The following is a 25344-nucleotide window of genomic DNA, read 5'->3' as shown; positions in this document are numbered from 1 at the left end:
GGTATGTTTGACTTCGATCTGTTGTTAACTTGGAACCTGCAACAAAGAAGCTTGAATTCTTAATTCTTAAATTGAAAATTCATTGTTTTACACTGTTAAAATAAATGCATGCTTATGAGAGCATCTCAATATTTTAGAAGGAAATGTGAAATATATAAGCGTATCTTGTAGGTATGTGTGGAGGAGGTTATTCATTCACCATGATAACAATGTGAAAATGTGTAGAAATGCTTTAGATAATGTTTAGGTACACTTCCTGCAAATCAGAGTTTTAATTTAGTGCATTCAAAATAGTGGCCTGAAGTTTCAACATGTTTCCTAGTAACAGGTGATTGGGTAGAAGAGAATAACAAAACCTCTTAGTGCTGCAGCTGTGTGGAAATCAGAAATGTGAGTTCAGTTTTTGGTTAGACACCAGAGAAGGCACATAGAGCTGGATTTTCTGAACTGCAGCAAAAGAGAGATCATGTGTTTTCAGTAACAGTATCTACTCTGGGACTGAACAATGATTATTCTGATGGCAGGTTAGAGCCATGAAAGGTGGCGTGCAACATAAGCAGCTCTTGCTGAGGCTCCAGTGCAAGCCTGGGTTGTACATCACAGAGCACCTGAACTTGTAGAGATGCTAAGTTGATCCTAGTGACCAGGAGGACCAACACCTCTTCAGCTGTGTGAAGTCATTGAAAAGGGTTGATAAGTGATGGAGCTCAAATTCAAATTGATAGGATTGATACCTTGTGTTTAATAACTCTATTGCTTAACTGTATACAACTGATACGGAAGCATGATGCTGAGCTCTCTGGCTCACCCTCTGCTTTTTACTTTTTACCCTTACAGAACCCAGTTTCCTGAGCTTTTTATTAATGGAATATGCTTTATCTAAAGTAAACAGACTGGTATTTGACAGGCAGTTAACTGGAGTTAAATTCTAATGTAGTCATGCCCACACCACAAAGATGCATTAAATTCCATTGTCAATTCTGATTGGTCATATTTTTCTCACTGATGAAAGAGGCATCTTGAAAATCATAGTGAACTGTATAAGCTTACTGGTGTTGTGAGTAATGTGTACATTTGTATCAGATATATTTAGGAGATTAGAAAATGTTGCTGGATTTGAATTTTTCCACGGTGCCTTACACTTGTGAGAGCAGTTGTTTCATTTCCCCTCTCCCTGATCTGGTTTTTCCCTTTCTCTTTGGTGGTTTCTAGGGGGGGAAGTTGGTGTGGGATTTAAGTGGACAAGTAACAGTTTTGAAACTGAGATTGACAAAGAGGTTTCAGTAGGAGTTAAAATGTGCTTAACTCACTGTTCCAGAAGTACCATCAACTGGAAATGAAAGCTATTGAAATACAAAGTTTCCTATAATATTATCCTTTTCTATGTTGTTAGATTTGCTTCATTTGTCAACTATGCTGTTCACAAAGTTTTATATTAAATCACAGTACATTTGAAATACTACGCTTCTAAATCAGCCTTGTAAGTGAGGTTGTTAATAATTGTGAATGTAAGGAAAAAATCTAGATTAAATAAACATCCTAAATGGGAGTTTGGACTCTTCTAATGAAAATGCTTGCAGGCTTAATTTTTTTCTTTTTTTTCAGCTGTAGTTTGATACTTGTCAAATGCAACTCAAAGATTAAATAGTTTTGGAATGTCTTTTTTTATTTTTTTTTAATTTTTTTTCCTTTTCTCCTTTTATTTAGTTAACCACCACAAACAAAATTATGCAAGAGTGACTGGCATATATACAAATAATGTTTGGTCATTGGATTTTGGTTTTTAATCTGGTGTTTTAAGGGGACATTTAGTTGTATTAAGCTACATTTCTCTTGCCATTGTGTATTAAGAATCGGAAACAATTCTTGTTAACAGAAGAGAAGTGGAATCCCAAACCTGAAATTATGATACAGAATCTTGAACAATGTTTTGCAGTAGTACCCTCTTCCTCCTCTTTGACAAGGTTTTGGTGAAAACAGACCTTTCCCTTTTTAAAAGTGGAAATGGAGCAAACCTCATGTATGTTATCTTAAAAATAGTACTTTCTTCCTCTGTTATTTTTTTCCTCTGTTGTCTTATGAAAGCCTAGTCTTGCTATTCCTGGGCCTATTAGAGGTGGCTGACGTAGGCTAATCCATGAACAGCAGAGTGAGTGGCTCTAGTAAGAGCCTTAGTCTATGGGAATACAGAGGCAGGAGCCATCTCACCGTGCTGGGCTCAGCCTGGAGGGGTTTTTGCAAAGTCTCCAGCAGAACCAGGGTCTTCTCAAACCTGTGGTTTTGAGTAGCTGAGAAAAAACTGTTTCTCCTTCAAGATTTAGGTGGATTTTAAGGAAAGTCCTATTAAATACCAGGCTGTAACACTGAACATTAACGTTAGCCATTTATTTGGTTGTTACAGCATGTGTTAAAAGAGCTGCTGCTGCCCATTTGCAGCCTAATGTGTTTATTAGACGAGCTTCCCAGTGGCATCTTGAAGTGTCTTTCAGCTAAAAAATTCATGAGCGTTATTGGCTTTCAGGCTGCAAATGGAATATGTCTTCTTCTTACTGTCTAATACACCACTCTAAAGCCATTACACAGGAGTAAGGGAAAAGATATTGCTGAGGAAGGACCCTTTGGCTTAAACATTTGTTTATAGTCTGTTACAGCTTTTTGTAGACTGAGCAAAAATGTGGCTACTAAGTGTTGGAGCCAGTTTTCTGTTCTTTTATACAGAGACTCAATGACATTTGCTAGTAAATTATGTTCCTTCTCTTAGTTCTAGTTTGTGGGATTTAGGAACAAAGTAGAAGATAGTAAATATTACCACAAACCTTGTTTTAATGTTATTTGTAATAGTCTCTCCTTCAAAATGAAAGTGTGTCTTCTAAGTTACAAGTGTTATTTTCAGATATAAAAGGCTATGGTTGCACATCAGACTTCAGTACAAAACTAGAGTTTTTCAGTTTGCTGCTACCACCTTCCTTGTAGAAACTGTTTTCTGTTTTTGCTTTATACTGCATGACTGCTGTAGGGTGGCAAAGATTTTAGGCAGTTTCATCTATAGTGAAAGTGGTAGGACTGCTTCAGGAAAAAAACATACCATTTAATAAGCTAATTTGTGTTTTTAATATGAAATTATCATTACCAACTGAGGTACTGGACATCTTGCTTATTTTGACAGACTGGCATTGTTTCGTTCAGGATATATCCCAATTCCTGGTGTTCAGTGATGAAGGATGGGTATAGTAGTTGGTTGTAGAATATATGACTTAGATATACCGGGGATGCAGGAGGATAGTTTAACATATCTTTAACTTTATTTTCCATCAAACTTTTTGGCATTGGATCTCTTGCTTTAATTTAATTTTACCAGACAATACAGGGTTTGGTTTTGGTTGTTGTTTTTTTTTTTTTTTTACCCTGTTCCTTTTATTTCCCTTGACTTTCACCTCTATTTTTTCACTCACTTCCAAACTCTTATTCACGTCTTTCTGGATTTCTCAAAATACCCATGGCAAGACAAAGTTTGCAGGTGAGGAGGCTGAGCTTGTCCGAGCGCAGTGCGGTCGGTGCGTGGGGCTCAGTGCTAACTGAGGTTGGGATTCTCATGGGTGCTACGATGCAAAGTGCTGGGAGTGTGAGCAGCCCTTCCTCCTGCCCTGCTGTGGCTCACCAGTAAAAGCTTGGTCTCCAGTGGCTCCAGTCTCTGATCTAGCATCTTATCCTGTCTCTGACAGCCGTTTCCTTTGGAGGCCTGGGAAAGCGGCTAGTAAGCATTGCCTTCTTCACAAGGGTTGATGATTGAAGTGTGTATCAATACTAAATATTTTCTGATTCAGAAATGCAGCCAGTGAAAAAAAAAAGTGCCTAAGCTGGGAAACAAGTGAAGAATCAGAAGTTGCATGTGACTTCCAACTTTCCTCTGGCCTCTACGGGAATTAATGCTACACAGAGTACATCAGTAATTTTGAAACTGAGGCTGAAAGCTTCTAGTCATGAGAACTTCACAGGAAAAAAGTATGAATTATAATGGTGTATGCTAGAGTTTATAATTAACCACAGGAGTATGAGCTGTTTATATTTTTTAAGTTGGGCTGTTAAGAGAAAATTTTTGCCAAACTTTTCACTGACTTGTAGTATTTTTGGTCAGTAAACAGTGTTTTTGCTGTTTGTTACTCAATAAAACAGTGACTTTAATAAGCCACTACTATATTTATCAGTTGTATCTACACTAAATGCATGCATTATGTACTGGAAGAATGGTAGTATAGTACTGCTACCTGATTGTCCGCTATATGGTACTTTACCTTTTGTTTGCTACTTTTCAGATTGAAATAACAGCTTTGAAGGTGTAATCCTCATTTATTCTTTAACTGCATTTGTTAGGCTTATAATAAATCTGACAGTTTAACAGGCCTTGTTTGGAAGATAGCCTGCCCTGATAAGAGATAAAATGCACATTATCTTCTTCTACATTGACTCTGGATGATTAACTGGATTCACTGATGCCGAGGATCAGTGCTGGAAGGTTTAGTCTGTATGCCATGTTCCTTTGTGGCACATGAGAAGTAGAGGAGACGTTATAAATTCACACAGCTCATTTGTGCTAATATTTCTTTGTGTCCTCCTTCAAGAGGCTTCTATTTTTCTTTTCTTCTCTCATGTGTTTTATTTTTGGGTTTACATTGTTGTTTTTTTTTTCCCTTTTGAAAGATGAATGTCGTGTAAAAATATGTTTACTATTGCGTTTTAATTAGGTTAAGTCTCTCTGTGTACTCTGAGTGGTTGCTGATGGAGGATGTGAAGGAGGATGTGCTGTCATGATGAGAGTAGAAACTATTGTTTTGTTACTGATAGCAAGAAAAAAAATTAATTGAAGCCTCTTTCATGCTTTGTCTTTTCTAATCTCTTCACATCTGGTAGAAGCCGGTTAGGTCTCAATGCGTCTAATTACTAATGTATACTATCCAAGAGTTTATTAATTTAAATTTTCATCATTTGTGATTTGCATTTAGCAATTGGAAAAATTAGACCGAGATTTTGTCTAGAAGTATTTTGGATGCTTAGGCCTATGTCAGCAAAACAAAGCAGGAAAATATGCCTCTGGTGTTAAATGTAAATACAAAGAAAGTATATACTGGCCTGAGATATCCTGTTGGTACAGGTCATCTGTGGGAGACTAAAATTAGTTCTTTAGGTATTTTTAGTAATAATAATTCTGATTCTCTAATTATCTCCTTCCTCGAATGAAAATGCTGCCAGTAAGTGTATTTATCTTTCCATTGCTTCTCACTGATGCCCAGTGGAACTGAAGCTTGAGGGACATCTGAGGCAGCATTTGAAGTTCAGCCCTTACTTATTTTTGTAGGGGGTTTTGGTAGGAAAAATGGAGAAAACCTTAATATGTATTGAGAAGAAAAATCTGCTACCACCACCGGAGGCAAAATACTAATCGCATAGTGGAATATTATGTTTGTATTTTGGAGTGCAGTACAGCTCCCAGACAACTTAGACAATACGAAAGGGAGTGCCTGGTCTTGCATGACAGCTCATTCTGCAAGACATGCATTCAAATTCAGCTTCGTAAGACATTTGCTTTCAAATAAAAATTGGTTTAGTTCAGCATCTGACATATCGTGATGCTATTTTTTTCATTAACAAACATGTCTCTCTCGCTCCTCAATGCAGTGATTACTGCTAGTTTTGCTTTTACTAATTCTTAATTTGGTTAATTCTTTTCATATTCGATACCACTCTAAATAAACCTTATGCACTTTTTCTTGATTTTTGTTTCAGAGACATATAGAAGAGCTGATACTACATTTCTGCTTATTCTAAAGCACTGAATGAACTGAACTGTTCAATTTCTTTATCTTTCTTTTTTTCTGCAAATTCCTGCAGAGATGTATAGAAAGATCAGAGGGGCAGGGTGAATGCTGCTTTCTAATCTAAGGTGGTTCCCTGTAGGGGAGGTTTACTGGAGTAAAGCTTTGAGCCTGTAACTTGTCATTCTACTTGCAGTCACTTCAGTTTTGAATTGTCATGTTTCCTGAAAGAAATCAGACTTCAAGTCTGAGAAGCTGTGTGGTTCAGTAGCCAAAGAATATTTGGAACAACTTTAAAAGTTTCTAAATTATCTTGTTTAAAATATTAGTTTATTGAATGCTATGAAATTTTGTGCATTATAAAACTGTTCATAATAATGAATAACCAAGAAATTTTGAGATAGATAAAATAATGTGTATGGGGGGAGTTAGGGCTGAACTTAGAAACCACTATAGGCAATTCAGCTGCTCCTGACCCACAGACGTTTGTATATCTTAAATTAATCTATCAATTCCAATCTAAATTTGTGAGTTTTTTCCCTTTTTGCTTGAAAGTTTCCTAGGTACCTGCTCTTTGGTACTACATGTGCTCAGAAGTACTTTCTTCTGAAAAACATGGGTTTAGTTCCTTGCTTATGTCACATTAAATTTGTAGAGATTCCTAGACCTTCCAGAGATCTTTATCCAGTAGTATATATAGATTTTGCCTGTGAATTTGCTCATGGAAAAAAAAATGAAATAGCTGCTTTCTTTTTAAAAGACAAGTAAAGTGGGAGGGTGCTCGCCTCTTTGACTTGACTTGTTAGGGTCATTGCTGAGCAATGGGAGATCTATGTTTGCTCTCCTCCTCAGCCTAAGGGGTTCAGACCTTAATCCCTTGTGTCTTAAGACTGTGTTTGAAGTACTTACTTGTGAGTTTAGTTGGTATGGACTACACACCTAAAAATTCCCATGGCACTGCAAGAGTTAATTAGTGTTGCCCTCTTTGCTTTGTAAATGTCCAGTTTTGGCAGGCCCATAGCCTGTCACCTAGGAGGTTGTCCTGCATGGAGAAAAATACAGACTTGAAACCCCTCTGCAAAGTTGAAACTGAATCTCTGCTGCCCAGTTTCTGGCTGTTTTTGTTGGTATGCAGTATTTTAGAAAAGCACGGCAGCAGGTTATCTATCCATAGCTTCTCAAAGGTGATTCTTTCTCACGTCTCCTAACTCAGGAGGGAATTCCTGAATCCCAAGAGAATAGCAGAACTTTATCAGTCCTGGTCAGCCCCTAAATACCTAGGGAGGAAGGGTCTGGGGACACAACATTTTGAATTTACTACTGTGTACTGGATACTGCTGAGTTATTTTCATTTTGGCCTGTGAGATTTTTTAGATTGACTTAGTATCGTCTGTCCAGCTCCCTACTTTCCAAGGCACCCAGTTCTGGATTTTGCATTCTGCTCTGGAACACTGGCACCTACAGCACAGGAGCTGCTGAGTCTATACACATCTTTGAGGTATAGAATGTGATTTTTAGTTAAGATACAGGGAGAACAGAAAGCAAACGTGGTAGTAGCTGGTAGATTTCCAGAAAAACTTTGAGTAAAAATAAATGGGTAGCTCATTTCTCTGCTGAGAAAAAGGCGTAATGGGCTGTAAGTGCAAATGAAATAATACTAATGATAAACAAAACGTTTGTTTCGACCCAGACATTATGTTTAATATGGGGAGAAGAAGGTACTAGTTTCATAATAATTATACCACTTTTGTTCCCTTAAATGCAGAAGGATGAATTCCAGATGTTTGTGATGGGAGTTCAGTTGTTAGTGTGTCCTCCGAAGGTTGGTATCATAGACCTAGTGGAGTTCCTACAGAATAACATCAGTGTGAATGCAAGAAGAATTGAGCTATGCATTAGTGAAGCCACAGGTGAAACTTTGGTTCCTGTAAGAATAATCTTCCCTTCAAAGTAAGGCTGACGGATTAGGTGGGGAAACTGTCAATAACTGTTCGGATTTCTTTTCTTAGGGAGGAAGGGGGAGTGGAGGAGGGTGTTCCCTCTTACTCTGACTTTAATTCTCACTCCTCTTGAGGGAGATGACGACTGTTGAATGTTTGACAGGTTTTCATAAATGATTGTGCTTGCTTTTCTGAAGAAAAATAGTTAACCAATTTGCATTTCTCTGGTATTACTTGAGAAGCATAAGAAACGAAGGGATTCCCCAGCCTGATTTTTCTTCCGAACTTTGTCACCATCTGAGTTTGGCTCAGAGTCCAAGATGATCTCAGAAATGTATGGCTTTCATCATGCTGATGTGGTTATTTTTCTCACTCCAGTCAGTGAAAAATTTAATCATTGGAACAGAGCCCCAAGGATGGTTCCAGCTCTCCAGTGTCAGAGACCTGGAATTGCTGTGTCCCCACAAGTTCTCTTTAAATTATTTTCTTTACGGTATATTGCTCCTTCTGTGGAGCGATGCTGCTGCATACTCGTGAAACTGCGTATTTTCAATAAGGTCCTTAGCTCCTAACCAGTTAGACAAATGTATATTTCTGCTTTTGTGTTTAGATAAATTAGGGTATAACTGCTGGGACTAGGTATCACTGTAAAATATGTAGTTGTAAAGGAGCAGCCAGTGCCACAGGCCCCGCTGGAGGCTGTGATAGATGTTTCATGCCCTGCAGTAACGTCAGCGTTGATGTGGAACATGAATGCCCTGACTGGGGTCACTGGGAGTGCCCCAGCAAGTACAGAATGATGGAGTTCGTGATGTTGGATCTTCCCTTGGAGAGCTCAGCTCTGCTCTGCTGGAGAACCTGGGCCTTCTTGCTGCTCTTGAAGTGGGTTGTTCTTAAAATGTTGACAGTATGTATGTGTATGTAAATACACATGCCCTGTGTTGCATGAGCTTTTTAATAATTTACATCGTCTCCCCATGTCCTTTGTAGTAGTGTTTTCTGTCTCGAGAATATCGATACTTATTGCGGGGCTTGTAATCAGGGGCAGACGATGCTCTGATGGTGTGCAGGACAACAGATGACCAGGAGTGAGCCAGGATTTCCTCAGGCTGTTTATTGCACAAATTATAAGCAGCTGCTGTTGTCTCAACACCATAGCTTGACAAGATGTTTTCTTTATGAGGTAGATTATATGTACAAAATATTTTATCAGTTCCTCAGTGATCTCTGGTGTTGACAGATGTTCTGTTTCTATGATATTGTATGTGTACTTGTTGCAAGCATTATCTTCTGATTTTTAACTAAAGCTGCATGTGCTACCTTTTCATGTAGCGGGGATACATATTTCATTTCATGTATTTCAATTCTGTTGTGTTTTTCTGGTTGTGTGGCACTGTGGCTTTTCCTTTGTCTTTCCTCACTCAGCCTTGCAAAATTGCCACGAAAATTCAGCAACCCAAGCACAAAACATACTTATATTTTCTTACATAAACGGTAACAATCAAAGAGATGATAATGCTTTACTTTCCCACCACAAATTTTCTTCCGAAGGAGTTTTGTATAGCATTTCTTGGGGTCACAAACAGTATTTTTATTGGTAACTTTCAAACAAATTCAAATGATAGATTTGCTGAGTAAAAAATGAACTGAGCTTGGAAGGAATTTAGAAATATGAACACAGAACTCATGATTTTTCCACCGTAAACCTTTCTTGCACTTTCTTCATTTTAGTTGCTGATATGTGTTCAAGATGAGTGGGATGGGAGAAAATACCTCTGACCCAACCAGGACAGAGTCAAGAAAGCGCAAGGATCCCGATCAGCTTGGACCCAGGTTAGACCATTTATGTCTGAAAATGCTGAAGGAGAAAGACTTAGAAAAAATGTTACACGTGCACATATTTTTCTTAGTCATTAGAAAATGACAAACTAGCCATTCTTGCAAAGAGAAGTCAGTACCAAACTACTCTGATTTAGTAATTCTGTGTTGTTGTGGGATTTGGGATGGGGAGTGGAGAGCTATTGTCTTTTCTTAGTCTTGTTTGTTTTAAATCCAGTCTGGTGCCAAAATATACCATTTAGGTGACAATATATGAGCTATGTAAAAATGTTTTTTGGCTAATTACTGCAGAGAGTGTTCAGTTACTTGTCTGCCATCTAGGATTTTTTTACCATCTTGCTTGTGCATCCTAATCAGGGGCTTGAAAAATATTTTGCAGTGTTATAGCATTTGCCTTAGCAACACAAATAATTTTTAAAGCATAACCACTCATTCAGCATTTTTTCTTACGGCTGTCTTTCATATCATCACATGGATGCAGGGAGTACGGATTGTTTGGTTTAACTTTCTAAGCTGTTTTATTTTTTTTACTTCTTGTCACTATTTGATGCTCCTTGGATTCTCAACGTGATGAGGAAGGAGACTTGTAAATATTCAAATCCCACCTCCCACCAGTTAATCTTCTATTTGGAACTTAATATCTCAAAACTCTTTTGAAACAAAAACATAACTGCTGGGCAAAAATAAGTGATTTTTTTTAAATGCTTCTTTGCTTGTTCCAGAGGAAACCTTTCTGCTTGAGAAGCTTGTAAGTTATATTTTTTGTAGTGAGAGAGGGCAGTTCTGCTTGTTAAAGTACTCTCAAACCATTTGAAATTATCTTTGAACTGGCCAGAAGGCAAACAAGCTGACATTAAATACATTTTCATAAACTCTTCTTTCAGCCCTAAAAGAAGCACCGAGAAACGCAATCGTGAGCAAGAGAATAAATACATAGAAGAACTTGCAGAACTGATTTTTGCAAATTTTAATGATATTGACAACTTTAACTTTAAACCTGACAAATGTGCAATCTTGAAAGAAACTGTGAAGCAAATTCGTCAGATAAAAGAACAAGGTAAGAAGACTAATTAATTGACTTTGAATATTTTCCTTGTTGATTGTTACGTTATTTTTGGCAAACTTGATAGTCTCTTCAGCTTTTCTTTAGCAAATTCCCAGGTTTTTTTAATCAGTAATGAAAAATTCTGTAATGTTATGTAAATGGAGTGTGTTAAGTATCGTGTTCAGAATTTTAAAAATAAGCTTCACAGAAAATTCAGAAACTGCCCAGAGAGAGGAACGTTGAGTCAGTCCAATGTGTGCATCTAATGGAATTGCAATTAGTTATGCTTTTACAGAAGTTAAACTAGCAGAAGGTCTTGGGGGAAAAATAAAAAGACTGCTTATACATGCTTACATGGATGATGAATTCACATAAAAATGGAATAAACCAGGAGAGTGGGGTATGAAAGTGTTCTGCATCCCCCTTTTTGCTTTCTTTTGTTGATATGAATAGATGTTGTGGACTAAATTATCTGCGTCCCTTAAATTATGACATCATATCCTCAACCACAATAGATTTGAAACTATTCTAATCTCTAGATAGGGTCCTGTTATAAATGTAAACCAGAGAACGTGACAGTTTTCTTCCGGCTCTTTGTATAGAAGATTAGTTTTGTATTTCTTTTCTTTTGATATATTTCCTATTTAAAGGAAAACAAACAAATATCCAAATCTTTTAGAAACTTTACATTTTTGGAAGTGGGTTTTGTGGTACAGGTGTGTCTGAGCACGCATGAATAGCACTGCAGGTCATTGGGGCACATTTAAATTGTTGAGGTAGGTGCATATCGTTTTAACGTAGAAGATTGCAATCTCTTTATAAACTGTGTTTAGAGCAATTGCATTTGCTTTCAAACACTTTAATTAGTATCTTTCACTTTTTCGGTGTTCTGTGATGTCTGTGGGGAAAATAATGCTTCCTTTTCCATACTGTACTTGTGAAGTTGTAAAAATGCAGGTTATATGTTGCATAATTTAGATACAGATTTATCTCTAAAACAAATAGAAAAGTAGGTCTGCAGTTTCAGACAACAGCCTATTCAAAGCTAAATGGAAAGCGTCAAATTGTGTCAGCTGCCTCCAAAATGGTTCTAATGGATTAATCTTTCGTAATGCTCCTGTTTTTCAGCTTGTTCTTGTCTAATTGCTGTTAGGTTGGAGTAATTTTTAAAATGGGTGTTTTAGTGAAGTTACTCTGCTCCATGTTAGAAGTATAGCTCTTAACCTGGCACAGTGTCCATCATAGTTTTGCACCTTGCTGGCTTTCGAGATATTCCCCCCCTTATTTTCTTTTCTCCTTCCTTTCTCACTTTCACTTTTGGATTTTTGTTTTGCTGTCACCAAGAAATACATTCTTAGTATCCTTTCCTAAGAATGGATAAGGAGAAAAAATTGTGTTTTCCTGGGAAGTGGGTACACAGAGAAAAATCTGTGAGTCCGCTTGGTAATTCTCTCAGCAGTTCTAGAACCTCCAGACCAAAAATCTGTCTCTAACTACTGGCAACTGTGGCAAATACAGGGTGTTGTTGTTCAGGACCAATAAGATAAAAACAGTTTTCATGTTGTTATAAAGTGTTCACACTCATCAGACCAGGTTACATGTAAATTCTTTAAGTCATTGTGGGCCAGAATTGTACCAGATCTGAATGCGCACTTGACTTTCTAAGCTCATAAAGTTTTATTGCAAAACCAACTGAAAATACAATTCTAAAGACAGACTAAATTTCTATGAATACTTATTTTTTTCAACAAGTAGAAGTGGTTTGGAACCCTTGAGCAATACAGATACTAAATTACCTTTTATGATGTTAATTTGTTGCACAAGGTTCTTCAACTGAGAACAATTAAGAGTGTCTGATAACTGTTTGGGCCTTTACATAAAACTCGTAGCAGGTACAGACTAGACTTTAAGCCTCTCTAAGGGGCATTGCAAGACATGGAGACCTTCAAAGTGGTCATTAATAGTGTCTCAGGATCTAGAAACAAATATTAGAGCATTTGAAATTATTCTTTTAAACTAATTTAAAAGTTTTATGCCAATGGCTACATAGAAGCTACATCTGCTTGTTCTAATAGCAAATTTAAAAGGCTTTTTCCATTTTAAAAAAGTTCAAATGACAGCATATTCTGAAATGCAACATTGTTTTGGATCAGGCATTTCATTAACAAATAGCGTTTGCATATAATAAACTCTCAAACTGTATGAATACAGGACATTTATACTACTGTTGAGTGTCACAAAAACCCCTGACCTAAACAAGGCAAACAGGTTGGAGGCCTAAAGGAGCTGTTACTGTCACTGTATCATGCTTTTTAGGTAGTTTATCACCTCACACTGGGAATCCTGTGCTTATGTATATATTCAACATTTAAAAGCATTAACTTTTAGGTTGTCCCAGATCTTTCTGATTGCCTTTCCACTGCCAAGAGGTGTTAGAAAATCTTTGCAGTGGTGAAACGCTTGCATTATCTTAAAGATGTCTGTTTCTAAAACAAAGTTGTGGAAATAATACTGTACTTGTGTAAAGCGCCAGAAGACTCAGTTTAAAAATCGTATTTTCTTACAGTTAAGGTGTTTTTTGATTTTTAGTGTTACACTAAATACCTGTAGGAGAAAACTGAATTACTGTCCTGAAATTTCTGAGTGATTCTGCACTGCTCAGGTTTTGTGCAGTGGGTCTGCTCTGCATTTCCTCAAAGACAGATTAGATTAAATTAGTGAAAATTTCTTTTACAATTTCATTATCTAGAAGTTTTAGTGAAGAGTTTGGATTTTTGAAATACTAAAAATTCTTCACAAATTTTCTTCTTTGTCTATAAATAGAATTGCACATTAAGGTCTCGCTACTTGTAAAAGCGCAGTCAGTTATAACTACCTTGTAAAGCTACTGAAAGCAATAGGTTTTGTAGCTGCTACTGGAATTTGACAAGGAGATTTTATTCTAGGTTGTAGGAATGCAAATGAGGGAGGAAGAAATGCACATTGATATTAATTTCCCATGTCAAGCTGGCTGGGCTGGTAGCTGAAAAAAGTAGTAGGTATTTTGCTGTAGTAATACTATATAATTTAGCATAATGTTACCCTGATCTATTTTACATGCAAATATATATTTGCAATACTATATCTGTTATCTTTATATCATTTCTCACAGTATATACTTCAAAGAATGTTAGTTGTGGTATGTTCGAGATTCAGTTTATTACAATTTGTAAGCAAGTTATAAATATATGCATGTAGCTGAATTTCATTAGAGGAATTAAAGATATTTGGAAGATGTAACCCTTGCATGTAGTTTTAATCTGGGGTTTGAAATGTTTTAGTACTTGGGAAAATTAAGACAAGTTTCTTTATAAAAAGCTTAATTTTCTACTGAGGACTTCTACAGTATTATCTTACAGTGATTGCATAGAGATTTGTTGGATGTCCAGAGGAGATGAAAAATTGTGATTTTAGCATGAAGATGAAACAGGAGTTATATTCATGTAAACCTTAAGCGGATATTTCTACTGGGCATTTGAGACCTGTGTTTCAAGCACTTGGCAAAAATTTCATACAGTTTTTATTTATAGCATAAAAGTGGTATGAAATGGTGGTTTTATGGTTGTGTTACATGGTACTGAAAGCAATTTCTCCTTTATTTGCAGTCTGTGTTGTTACTTTGAAAGAATAATAGTCATATATGTGGCAGATGTGTTCATAATGTACACAGATGTGTACAAGCACAGTAAGTTCCAATTTGCGTGTGCCTAATTAAAAAAGCTTGGTTTAGGTGAGTGTAAAGACCACTGGGGATAAATGGTACTTTATGTGCCAGACAGCCAGGAAACTAGAAAGCCATTTGATTGTACTTGAGAAATACAGTTAGTAAAATAATGTATGATTGATTTTAGGATCCTACCTTATTTTTAAGAAACAACTTCAGCACTTAAGACAATTTCATTCAGCTGAAAGTGTTTTCTAATATCTGAAGGCAACAAAATTCTGACAGCAAATAAAAGGAGTCTGGATTTTCTTCTTCCTTAGTTTCCAGTGAGGTGTTCTGTTTCACATCAATCTGATTTGACTTCATACATACAGTAGACCTTTTCCTTGAATACTGTCATCTGCCTGACTCCTCTCGTTATGTTAGCATTTTTCTTTTTCATTATTGTTTTGGTTGATCTGTACTCCTTTAGCTGATTCGTTTTGTGGTTTTTTTTTTTTTTTTTTTTTTTTTTTTTAATTCTAGCTATTAAGTATGATGTAAAAATTAAATCTTTGCCCTTAATTTTAAGCTCTTTTTATCCATCATACTCTTCTCAGTCTCAGCAGGTAAATAGTTCACATTTTAAAGCAAAAAATTATTTGTTACGTTTCACTGCTTGAACATCTCCTGGTTCAGGCTTTGAAAGCTCCTTTTCTTCATTATCTAGTTGTGCTTTTCCCCTCTTCTGTGGATATTAGCAATGCAGTAGGTACAGAGAATGCTGAAGATCACCTTAAGCTTCTTCAGCAGTTTCTCTAGCTAAGCTGTCTCCTCTGACCCCTTCAGTTGGAGTGCTGAAGAATGTGTCCTGACATCAAATACAAGACATGTTGGTTGGTTGGTGTTTCTCTCAGGTCCTCTGAGTGCCTTTTATTAAACTCCAGGTCTGTACCTCTTTCTGTTCTCCTTCTACTCTCCATGCCTTTCTGTTTTCCGGAGCTTTTTTTTTTGGATGGCATCCACCTGTCTTATGTAGATTCATATATGGTGGGATAAAACTTACTGTGCCGAAGTATCCCCGAATGTGATTTTGTGTCTCCGTTCCATGTTCCTGCGGAGTTCAACTTATATGTGTCACCAGTTTCAGAAGAGGTTCTGTGCTCTGTAGATCAGCTTTTCAGTAGTACAGGGAAAGGGATATAAGGCTGGTAATTACCAGTCTAGCTGTTAATGTACACTTTTGAGTTGTCAGATCTTGTTTTTAGAATAGCCTTAAAAGACAGACCTTGGGCAGAATGAATCACCATGTGAAAGCTCAGCAACGTTGGGAGAAGAAGTACTTGGTGAAGAGAGACACGCTAGAGCAATGGAACCTGTATGAAATAAAAAAAAGAAGGCTTGTTTTTAATCATATGTATCTTCTTTTTATGGGTTTATATTCAATAGCAAAACCAGTTTTTGCTTCCCTGTAGCAGTACTACTTTGTAATCACAGGGTCACTCCTGCAAATATTCTATTGTTGCCTCCAGCACCAGTATGCAAGTAAAATTGCTTGCAGAAGCAAAGCAGCATGGTCTTAAAGCTCTAATGAGGTGTTACTTTGGCTGCTGCTACTTTGAATTTATCAGATCTGAATTTAGATTCATATTTCCCAAGGTATTTAAGCAACTGCCTAACTTTAAGCAGATGAGTAATCCCTGTTAAGTCAGTGGAACTGCTTAAAGGTTTAAAGTTATGTGCATAAATATCTTACCAAATCAGGATATTAAGACGAGAGGGTGTATTCAGACTTGGATTTTGTTTGTTGGTGTTTGTTTCGCAAATATTTCAGTTGGTGAATTTTACTGTAGTTATATTTTTTTTATGCTAATCATATTTGAGATGGCAGGAGATTTAAAATTTATAGCAACTTTTCAGTCTTTTTTTTTTTTGAAGGAGTTCTGCATGGCTATTATTATTATTTATATGTGCTGTACTTTCAGCCTGATAGGATTTTAAGACTGAATTAAGTGTCAGAGGAATTTGTGCTGTGAAGTTGAGAAATTTATGCAGAACATCTACAAAAAAAAAAAATCTATTACTGTATTTGCTTTGCTGTCTCCTCTACCTACAGCCGAGAGTGATGCACTGAAAATGGCTTCGATCTTCCTTTGTACCTTGTAAAGCTCTTTGGCTAAATATCCGGTTATGTTGACTTTATTACTTGCATGCCTCCAGAGAGCTACTGATTCACTGAAGAATTGAAACTGGTTTTAGGTAATGCAGACCATCAGTTTCTTTTCTGGCTCTGATGAAAAGTAGTCATTAGCCAACAGACCCGTCAAGTGGGAAATTTCCTAGGGTTTGCTTATTTTACTGGAGTTGCATATCATGCAGACTAGTTGGCTTAGGTCTTATCTACACATAAGTTATGAAACTTCAGCTATACTAATAGTTTTCCATGGAAACAGTGTTATAATTTCATGAATGATTGATCTGAGGAGTAGCTTGAGATGCTTTTATGACATATACCTGTGTCCACACTGGGCTCAAACTATTGAGAGAGTTGGGATTATTCAGCCTGGAGAGGGGATGGCTCTAGGGAAAACTTTCTTGTGGCTTTTCAATATATAAAGAGGGCTTATAGGAAAGACGAAGGGAGACCTTTTAGGACAGATTTAGACTGAATGTAAGGAAGAAATATTTTATGATGAGGATAGTGAGACATTGGAACAGAGAAGCTGTGGATGCCCCATCATTGGAAGTGTTCAAGGTCAGGTTGGATGGGGCTTTAAGTAACCTGATCTAGTGAAAGATGTCCCTGCCCATGGCAGTGGGGGGTGGACTAGGTGGTCTTTAAAGATTCCGTCCAAACCAAACCAGTCTGTGCTTCTCAGATTCTCTTGCTTCAAGAAAACAGACAAAAATAAGAATGAAATTGTACTCAGAATTGTGAAACCCAGGTAAAACCTATGCACTTAATAGGCTTTAGTGGATTGTAGTAATTTTTTGCTTCCAAATAATGGTTAAAATCCTATGTGCTGTTTTAGAATAAATATAGCCTTATTCCCCCCCAGTTAATGAGTTTGCTTACTGATCATCTGATTAGGAGATTTAGGTTATTATTAGTTATGTTTCTTTAGTTATTATTTCTTTTTACTAAAAGTAATATTAGAGTGGTCCTAAGGATGTTGATGTACAGGCTGCAGATGAATTCATGGGAAATGAGGCAGCTGTTAAAAGCCCTGATCCCACCAACCCTGCTCTCCTCTTGGCCAGGAGTTTCCTTTCCCTCCCTTACTCTGACAGTAGCATTTGTGCGGTTGTGTGGTGAGCCTGAGCAGTTTCTTTGATTTGACTGGGAGGAGAGGATCTGTCTCCCCAGCGGTCCTTGGTGGGTTCACCTCCAACACAGGTCTAAGTGTGTCAACAATGACTGAGCCATGGGCTAATGCCCACAGCTTTCTTGCAGCTGTTGGACATTGCAGGGTGTCAGGTCATGACTGTCACTTCACAGAATCATAGAATGTTAGGTGCTGGAAGGGACCTCGCAAGATCATCTAGTCCAGTTCCCCTGCAGGAGCAGGAACACCCAGATGAGGTCGCACAGGAACGTGTCCAGGTGGGTTTTGAATGTCTCCAGAGTAGGAGACTCCACCACCACCCTGGACAGCCTGTTCCAGTGTTCTGTTACCCTCACTGTGAAGAAGATTCTTCTCATATTTAAGTGGAACCTCCTGTGACATGTCTCTTCTCCATGAGCTTCTACTTTGTTGGTGATGGATAGCTTCAGTTCTAGAGATAATTTTCTTGACGTTTTAGACCAGAAACCTAAGCTTTGGCTTAAAGTTGAAGAGAAACTAAATGTTTACTCCTGACTGTTCAGACAGTGGTCTTTTTCAGGTAGATACAGTAATTGTTGGCAGGAGTTACAGGAAAACTTGCTTGTTTGTTTTTTATCTTATTTGTATTTTGCATTTCTTAGATTTTTTTTTAATTATTATTTTATAACTTCTAAATGACCAAGAGAGAAAATAATTCAAATTAGTGGAGCATGGTTATCTATTTTATGTTCTGTAGCTGCAGATATGGTTGCGATCTAAGAGATCTATAATACCAATGTTGGGGAATGCTATAAAGCAGAGGTATCAAACTCATTTTCACTGGAGGCCACATCAGCCTCATGGTTGCCTTCAAAGGGACAAATGTAATTTAGGACTGTATAAATGAAGGAGCTTGAGACCCCTGCTATGAAGGATTGAGCTGTTTCTCCTGTATTTAACATGTTGTGGGGAATATGTCTCAAGTGTTCCCTCTTTGTTCTTTGCAGGACTATTTTCATTAAAGTTCTGTTAGTTTAATATTTAACACTCATAGCGTGACCTATGTATTTTTTACTTATGGGAGTGTAGTAAAAATGTCATGTATAAGAGAACGAGACATCTCTTCCTGAAATTTAGGATTTTGGAAGCTACCTCCTTGCAGATAGTGCGTTGTTCTCAGGCTGCATTTAAACTGTCACTGAGCACTTTAAACTTCAAAACTTTACAGGTTTTTCTTTGCAGTTTATCATGTAATCTCTTATGAACTGTAAGCATAAATGCATTTAGCATTTTAAATTTGAGAAAAAAAAAATACAAAAATATGTGTACACATCCAGCCTTCCACAACTTTTGAGTCTAGTGTTTCTCACCAGTGCTCTCACCAGCTGGCCGATAATACTGAGTTTAGGTGGTAAAGAAGATTGGGGGCTTCTGATTTGAATATTCATGCTTGTATGTAGTCTCTTGTTGCTGTTAGGTATGCAGTGTAAAAGGTGCTGACTGTAGAACACCAGGGCTTGCTGTGTCCTTTAGATTAGTGAATGAAATGTACTAATCTCAACAGCCGGTAAAGCAAGTAATTGAAGGAGATTTCATGTTAACTTGACTGTCTCTCTGGAGCTTAATTTATGGAATAGCAAATCAATTTACTGAGAGTAGTGACGATACTTCAGTCAAAAAAATAAGATCATCTATTATAAGGAACCTAGCTTTTGTTACACAGCTTTTATCTTTGCTTTTTAAAGACTGCGGCCTGAAAGTGATGATACAATATTTACTCACAATAGGGTGCAATGCTTTTCATACTGTGCTTGAATCCTGAAAACCTGTGGATTTACAGCACATTAAAGAGGTATTGATCAAAGACTCTGTCTTTAAACTAGAACCAAGATAATTGCATCTGTTCTTAATCATGCATTTTGTTATTTCTGTAAAATATTCTGCATACGGACAACTGCACAGTTAGTTAGAAATAAGGGTCCTCAAATGTGAAATGACTGAGGATATGAAAAACAATTACTACTTCAGCTTTTCAGTTCCTTTATGAAAACCCACGCTGTGCAACTGGGGGAAAAAAACAGACTCAAGTTTGAAGGATGACGTGGCAAATGGTCAGTTATTTGCTCTGTCATGTACACTTTTGAGCTCCTCATGAATGTCCTCAGACAGATGGTTAGAGAGCTGAGACGTATATGCCTCCTCTTTCCTTTCATCATTGGAGAGTGCTGGCACATTTATATGTGTGTTACAAGACAATGGGTACTCTAGTGTGTGCACAACACACTTAAACACACCCATACCCTCCCTCTTCCCTCTGAAAGCAAACCTCTCTTTAGCTCACAGAAGATCGGAGCAAATGTCACAAGACAGAGACAAAAAAGTACATAAAATTAAGTTCTGCTAAAGTAGGAAACTTTCAGAGGAGATACTCCATAACTGGAAATGCTCCAGATATTGCCGTGTTATCTGATACAGCATCCGTGTGCCCCTTTGGAAGAAGCAGCAGTGTGGTACTGCTGTTCGCGGAGGCTCTGTTCATCCCGAAGCAGAAAGGCCTGTCTCTGCAGACCTTGCTTCACTTATTGACACACAGCAACGTGGAGCAACGCAGTGTCCTGCCCCAGAGGACTCTTCAACAGGCAAAGGCAGGATGCGGCCTAACACCTGGAATATGTAACCAAAGCAAATTCACGTGTAAGGTGCAGATTCTCAGTGGAAAATTAATTGAAACTTGAAGCAACCTCATGAAGAAATTGGTGGGTGCGATAGATAGCCTTCCCAGTCAGATTTCGGTGTCCTTCAAAATAGGTATTCAGTAAGGTTATTGGCATGATGCAGGAGTCACTTGCTGAAACGCTTTGGGATCCTTTACAGAGGTGCAGCTAGGCGGTTAGAGTGGTCCCTTGTCACCTTAAGATTTGTGAGCATGAAGAGTGTTGGCCTTTTGCTGGTACTTTTTCTTCTGAGGCACAATTTCCTAGAAAGACTTGGAACAGCCTGTGGTTCCCATGATCTTTCTGGGGGAGGTGTCTTCCAGAGACAAGTTATTCTTTGTCAAATTAGGTCTGGGCCTATGTTCAGCATTGAAGAGGAAGTGTTTTAAGTGTAACAATTGATTCACTTGGAAATGGGGGGGGCGGGGGAAACAAAAAAAAAAAAGAGGAAGAGATGTCAAAGTTCTAAATTCTAAATATAGGTTGTAAAACTCAGAGACACCCTTATTTAGACTGTTCTTGGTTTGGTTTAATGTTGGGTGGGAAAATATCGAGGTGTTTTGTGCCAATAACATAAAATTCTTTCTGTCTCACTTATTTTCTGCAAAACCTTTTACCTGCTAAGCTTGGAGGAAATATTTGAATGTTTGAGTTTATTTTTCTGTTCTTAGTTATTTCTTAATATCCCCCTTGACTTTTCTGAATGCAATACTCCCTGTGACTAGCTGTCAAAAGTGATATTTTATGTAGAGCGGATTTTCTTTGTATTAACCTATTTCTCTCTTTTCTCTTGAAGGGCTTTATTTTTCAGCCTTTGCTGTTTTCTTTTCTCTCCTGTTAATTATCCTGAGTTTTGTCACTTCCCCCCTCCCCCCCCCCCCCCCCCCCGTTATCTTCTCTCTTGCCTTCAGTGTTGCTTTAGCCATAGTTTTGGGATCAGAATCACCATACCTGGGACAGTTTTATTCCATTCACTGTTATCTCTCTCATATTGTTTTTTCTCTTAGTGCTGCAGTAAGAAATCAGCAAATAGTTCTAGGGAATGTGTCAAAACTTACTAATGACTCCTTGAGTGTTACACTGATTGCTATCAATGACTATTGTGGTTATTGTTAGGCTTGAAAGTTAAATCACCATCTGTCTATCTGCTTGAGATTCTGATTTTAACTGGACATTATAATGCAGCTTGTCAGGTCATTATACTTAATGTTCAAAATATAATTATTTATTTGCAGTTGGCAATTCAAAATGTAAAGATGCCCAGTGAGCTTTTTTATCTTGCTTTTTTGTATCAGTGATACAGGCAGAGAAGCCAGTCCATAAAACCTTTATTAGATATAACTGAGGGAGGATATTGGCTTTCTCAGAGTCATCATGAGTTACTGTGTAAGAATATTCTTCCTTTCGCTGAGCTCTGTGATGGTCTTGGGCATTGTCATTCTTTCTTTCTGAGAAGCTCAGACAAGGAGCATATGTCATTTATCTCAACAGCTTAAACCCCTTTCAAAAGTGGGGGTTTGTGGGGTTTTTTTGTTGGTTTGGGTAGGCTGGAGTTTTTTGGGGGGTTTGTGTTGGGTTTTTTGTTGTTGTGTGGTTTGCCTGTTTGTGGGTTTGGTTTGTTTCATTTTATTTTAAGAAGGACTTTGGCTCAGATCTACGAATGGCTTAGAATTTAGATACTTTATCTCAAAACCCAGTATCCTTAAATGGTTAGGCTGAGGTGGACCCATAATCCTGTGGAGATAACAATTCTTTTTTAAAGGTCTTATCTGTTGGTGCTCTAATGGATGAAGTGAGGAGCAGGCACCCATGCTCCTTTTTGCAAGTGCATAAGTAAATTGCAGACTGGAGGAAAAGGTTCTGGATTATCACTTCGCCCACAGTTAAGGGAACTGATGTTAAGGCAGGTCAAAGTTTCTCCTCAGAGGAGAACTCATAAAGCTCACTAAGAAAACAGAGAAAACAATATTGTTTGTGTTTAATTATTTTTCTCTTTGTGGATTATACTGACTTATTTAAAACTAGGTGCTGATCCCTACTTCATGACTCTGAAATAGAGAACAAGAAATGATAATGCCTAATTAATTAAGTTGTAAGTATGGATCAGTCTATTCAAGGGAGCCCATTTGTACCCATCAGTTCTATTAGTAGGCATTTTAAAATGTGACAGAACAAATTAATGTAATTGAGATTAAAAGCGCCTTTGTCTGGATATAAATCTTAGCCACAAGATAAACCAAACTTTTCTAGAGTAATGAAAAAAAGATCTTTTAATTTTAGAGAATATGTTAAATGATACGTGTTACCAGTCATTACCATCCTTCCGATAGCCATGCTGTGTTCAAGATGTACCTGATGTATAGCCACTGCTGAAATATATGAAATGAATCTTAAACACAGTTTTGTAAAGGATTTGAATTAAAAAATTCCTTTAAGTAACTAACGTGCAGAACTAAACGGGTTCTTTTAAAAAGTGTGCTTTTTTTTTTCCCTTCGGCTTTCATTGCAGTAATAGGAGCATTTCTGTTTCTAAATTGACTTAAATGTTTGGCCGAGGCCTGTGATGGTGGGTTAGCCAAGCAAGAAGAGGGGCCCCAGCTTCTATTTCTGAACACTAAGCTATTGTAGGAAGAAAACTTTACTTGTCCTTAATGATTTAGAGCTTTTTCGTAAAAGATTTATCGACTGTAATCTGGAAGCAGTAGGAGCCCTGTTATCCATGTTAGCATGGACACATTAAATTAAACTTGTTTCTGTTCTTCCTTAGCTGTCTTCAATTATCTGTGCTCCATTTTGGCATGGGCTTCACTATGGAAATTTTTTTCTTTCCTAGGCTCACAGGGAGACCATGATCCATCATATTTCTGTTTGGTGCGCCATATTAGGTCTCCTAAAAACTCTAACAGTCGTCAATGGCAGTTTATAAAAGCAAAAAGATTTTTGCCTGTTGTTGTGAATGATCTGGTGTGTCACAAAGATTTATCATCAGCATCCTAAAATAAAGAAGCTATTTTGTAATCATGGCAATGTGGCATTTGAAAAAAGGGAGTCATCTGTTTCCTTTTAACAGTTGGTTAAGTACATAAGAGTGAGGCTTCAAGAAATGGAGTCTGGCTAGATTCGTATTCCTTTGCAGTATGTTATTTTGGCCTAAGTTTTGGAAACCTATAGGTTTAATTAGCTTGGCAATTTCATCTGCAGATTCTAGTCTAAATTGTTAACCCTTGTATCTTTATTTTCAAAATCTCGCCTTTGTTTTTATGCATCGAAGAACCAACTGGAGAGCTGTTAACTTTTGTGAAAGCAATACTTTATTTCTGAGATGGTGATGAAACCCTGTTTTGAACAAAATTATCACATCCTACCATTTTTCTTGTCTTCAAAAACATCAGTTCAGCCAAAAAATTAAAGAACATCAGGCTCCCACCATCTAGACATTCATATTAATACCGTTTTTGGAGATGAATCATCAAAACAAGATGAGGTTACTCATTAAGTAAATATCTAACACTTACAAAATTGTAAATGCCAAAAAATACAGTAAAATTTTCTGTCCTAATTCAGTACATACCAAAGAAAATAATTACTTTGTTAAAGAGAGTGATGCCAGATATTTGTATCGGATATTTCAGTGCAGAGGTCAGTTAGCTTGGCTCTTTCCTTTGAAATTCAGCCATATTAATGTAACAGATTTTAAGTCAATGCTGATGGATGTGTGCCATTTGTTATCGTGTACAGCTGAGTAGTTCGGTGTGAGTGATTTCAAGTCATCTAAACACCAACAGAGGAAAATGTTTCCTGAATGTGGAAATGTTTGTGTACATAGCTACAGATACATGTATTTGAATCTGCTTACCTGATTCGAGAATAGAATGATAAGTGACTGATTAAATTGAGGGTATTTTTGGGTAAGGCACTGACAGCCAATATACTTGATCAACCATCTGCACTCCTATGTTGTCCAAGTACTGTATATTAGGTACTTACAAAATATTGTAAATCTCACAACAACCAGTCAGAGATCTGAGATTGTACCACTTACTGCACGTTCCTAGGAAGTGTTAATGCAAAACAACCCCAAACCTCTAGCATTTAAAAATGCGTTTTAAACTACTGAAAATTATGAATTCTCAGCACCATCCTGGATTTTGTCCTTTTGATAGGGAAGTCCCCTGGACAGGCAGCATCTTTGATGATTAATTTATTTATGCTCTTTCTCTAGTCAGTCAGTATACACTGTAACCATATTGTTGGTGATCTTTTTGGAGAAAAAGGAAACATTGTAGCTTAAAAACATGGGAACATAAACACGCATTTGATTTGTCAGTTCAGAAGTTAAGCACACCCTTCCATCTTGTATAAAAATGTATGTTAAAAGAGCTCAAATATTGTAATAAGCTAAGACCTGTTTAAAAATTCTGCAGGAGTGAAACTACACCCAGTTATATTTCTTTCCACTTTAAAAAAAAAATTAGTGGGAAAAGTCTGTGTTGCAGAGTGTCCAAGGGTTAACAGCTGAAGGTTGTGATGGAAGCTTACTTCCATGTTCAAGAGAAAAGCAACAACTTTCCACTCCCAATGTGGTAGTTGGACATATCCTCATGGTTTAAAATGAGACATGGAGTGAGAAATCGTTTCTGGATCCAGGATTGCTTTTAGTCTTAGCTCAGATTTAACTTAAACGGTAGGATGGTGGTTGTCCTGCATCTTTACTGATAAATAAAAATACTAGAAATAATCTCAGCGGAGAAATTATTTTACTTGCTAAGTTGTTTTGTACTTTTATTGCGTGCCAGGGATGGATCAAACCGTTGAGGATTTGGGGGAGGTTGTAATTCTGGGGTTTACTTCAGTCCCCAGTCTTTAACCTGCCAGAAACTGGTGACCTCCTGAGGTTGTCCCAGTCGTGCCTAATCCCTGCTGCTGCCCTAAACAGATAAATGTTGGAGTGGAAGGTGCATATTTCTGCAAATAATGCTGTATGTGTAAATAACATGGTTATTCATAGA

At 37.3% G+C, this 25344-nt stretch overlaps 1 protein-coding gene across 7 annotated transcripts in view; it reads left to right on the top strand.

Annotated features, from left to right (window-relative positions):
• The window catches only part of NCOA2 (nuclear receptor coactivator 2), a 190908-nt gene that overhangs the window by 102562 nt on the left and 63002 nt on the right, over positions 1 to 25344 (top strand). For all 7 annotated transcript variants that reach the window (XM_065053750.1, XM_065053753.1, XM_065053752.1 and 4 more), the window contains 2 exons: positions 9482 to 9583; positions 10474 to 10646. In XM_065053750.1, the coding sequence (XP_064909822.1) occupies positions 9501 to 9583; positions 10474 to 10646 (256 nt within the window). In that variant the 5' untranslated portion in view covers positions 9482 to 9500. The remainder of the gene's footprint in view (positions 1 to 9481; positions 9584 to 10473; positions 10647 to 25344) is intronic.

The sequence above is a fragment of the Columba livia genome, chromosome 2 (assembly GCF_036013475.1).
Source record: "Columba livia isolate bColLiv1 breed racing homer chromosome 2, bColLiv1.pat.W.v2, whole genome shotgun sequence".
Lineage (NCBI taxonomy): Eukaryota > Metazoa > Chordata > Aves > Columbiformes > Columbidae > Columba > Columba livia.
The sequence above is the reverse complement of the archived record's forward strand: the minus strand, read 5'-3'. Positions and strand labels throughout refer to the sequence as shown.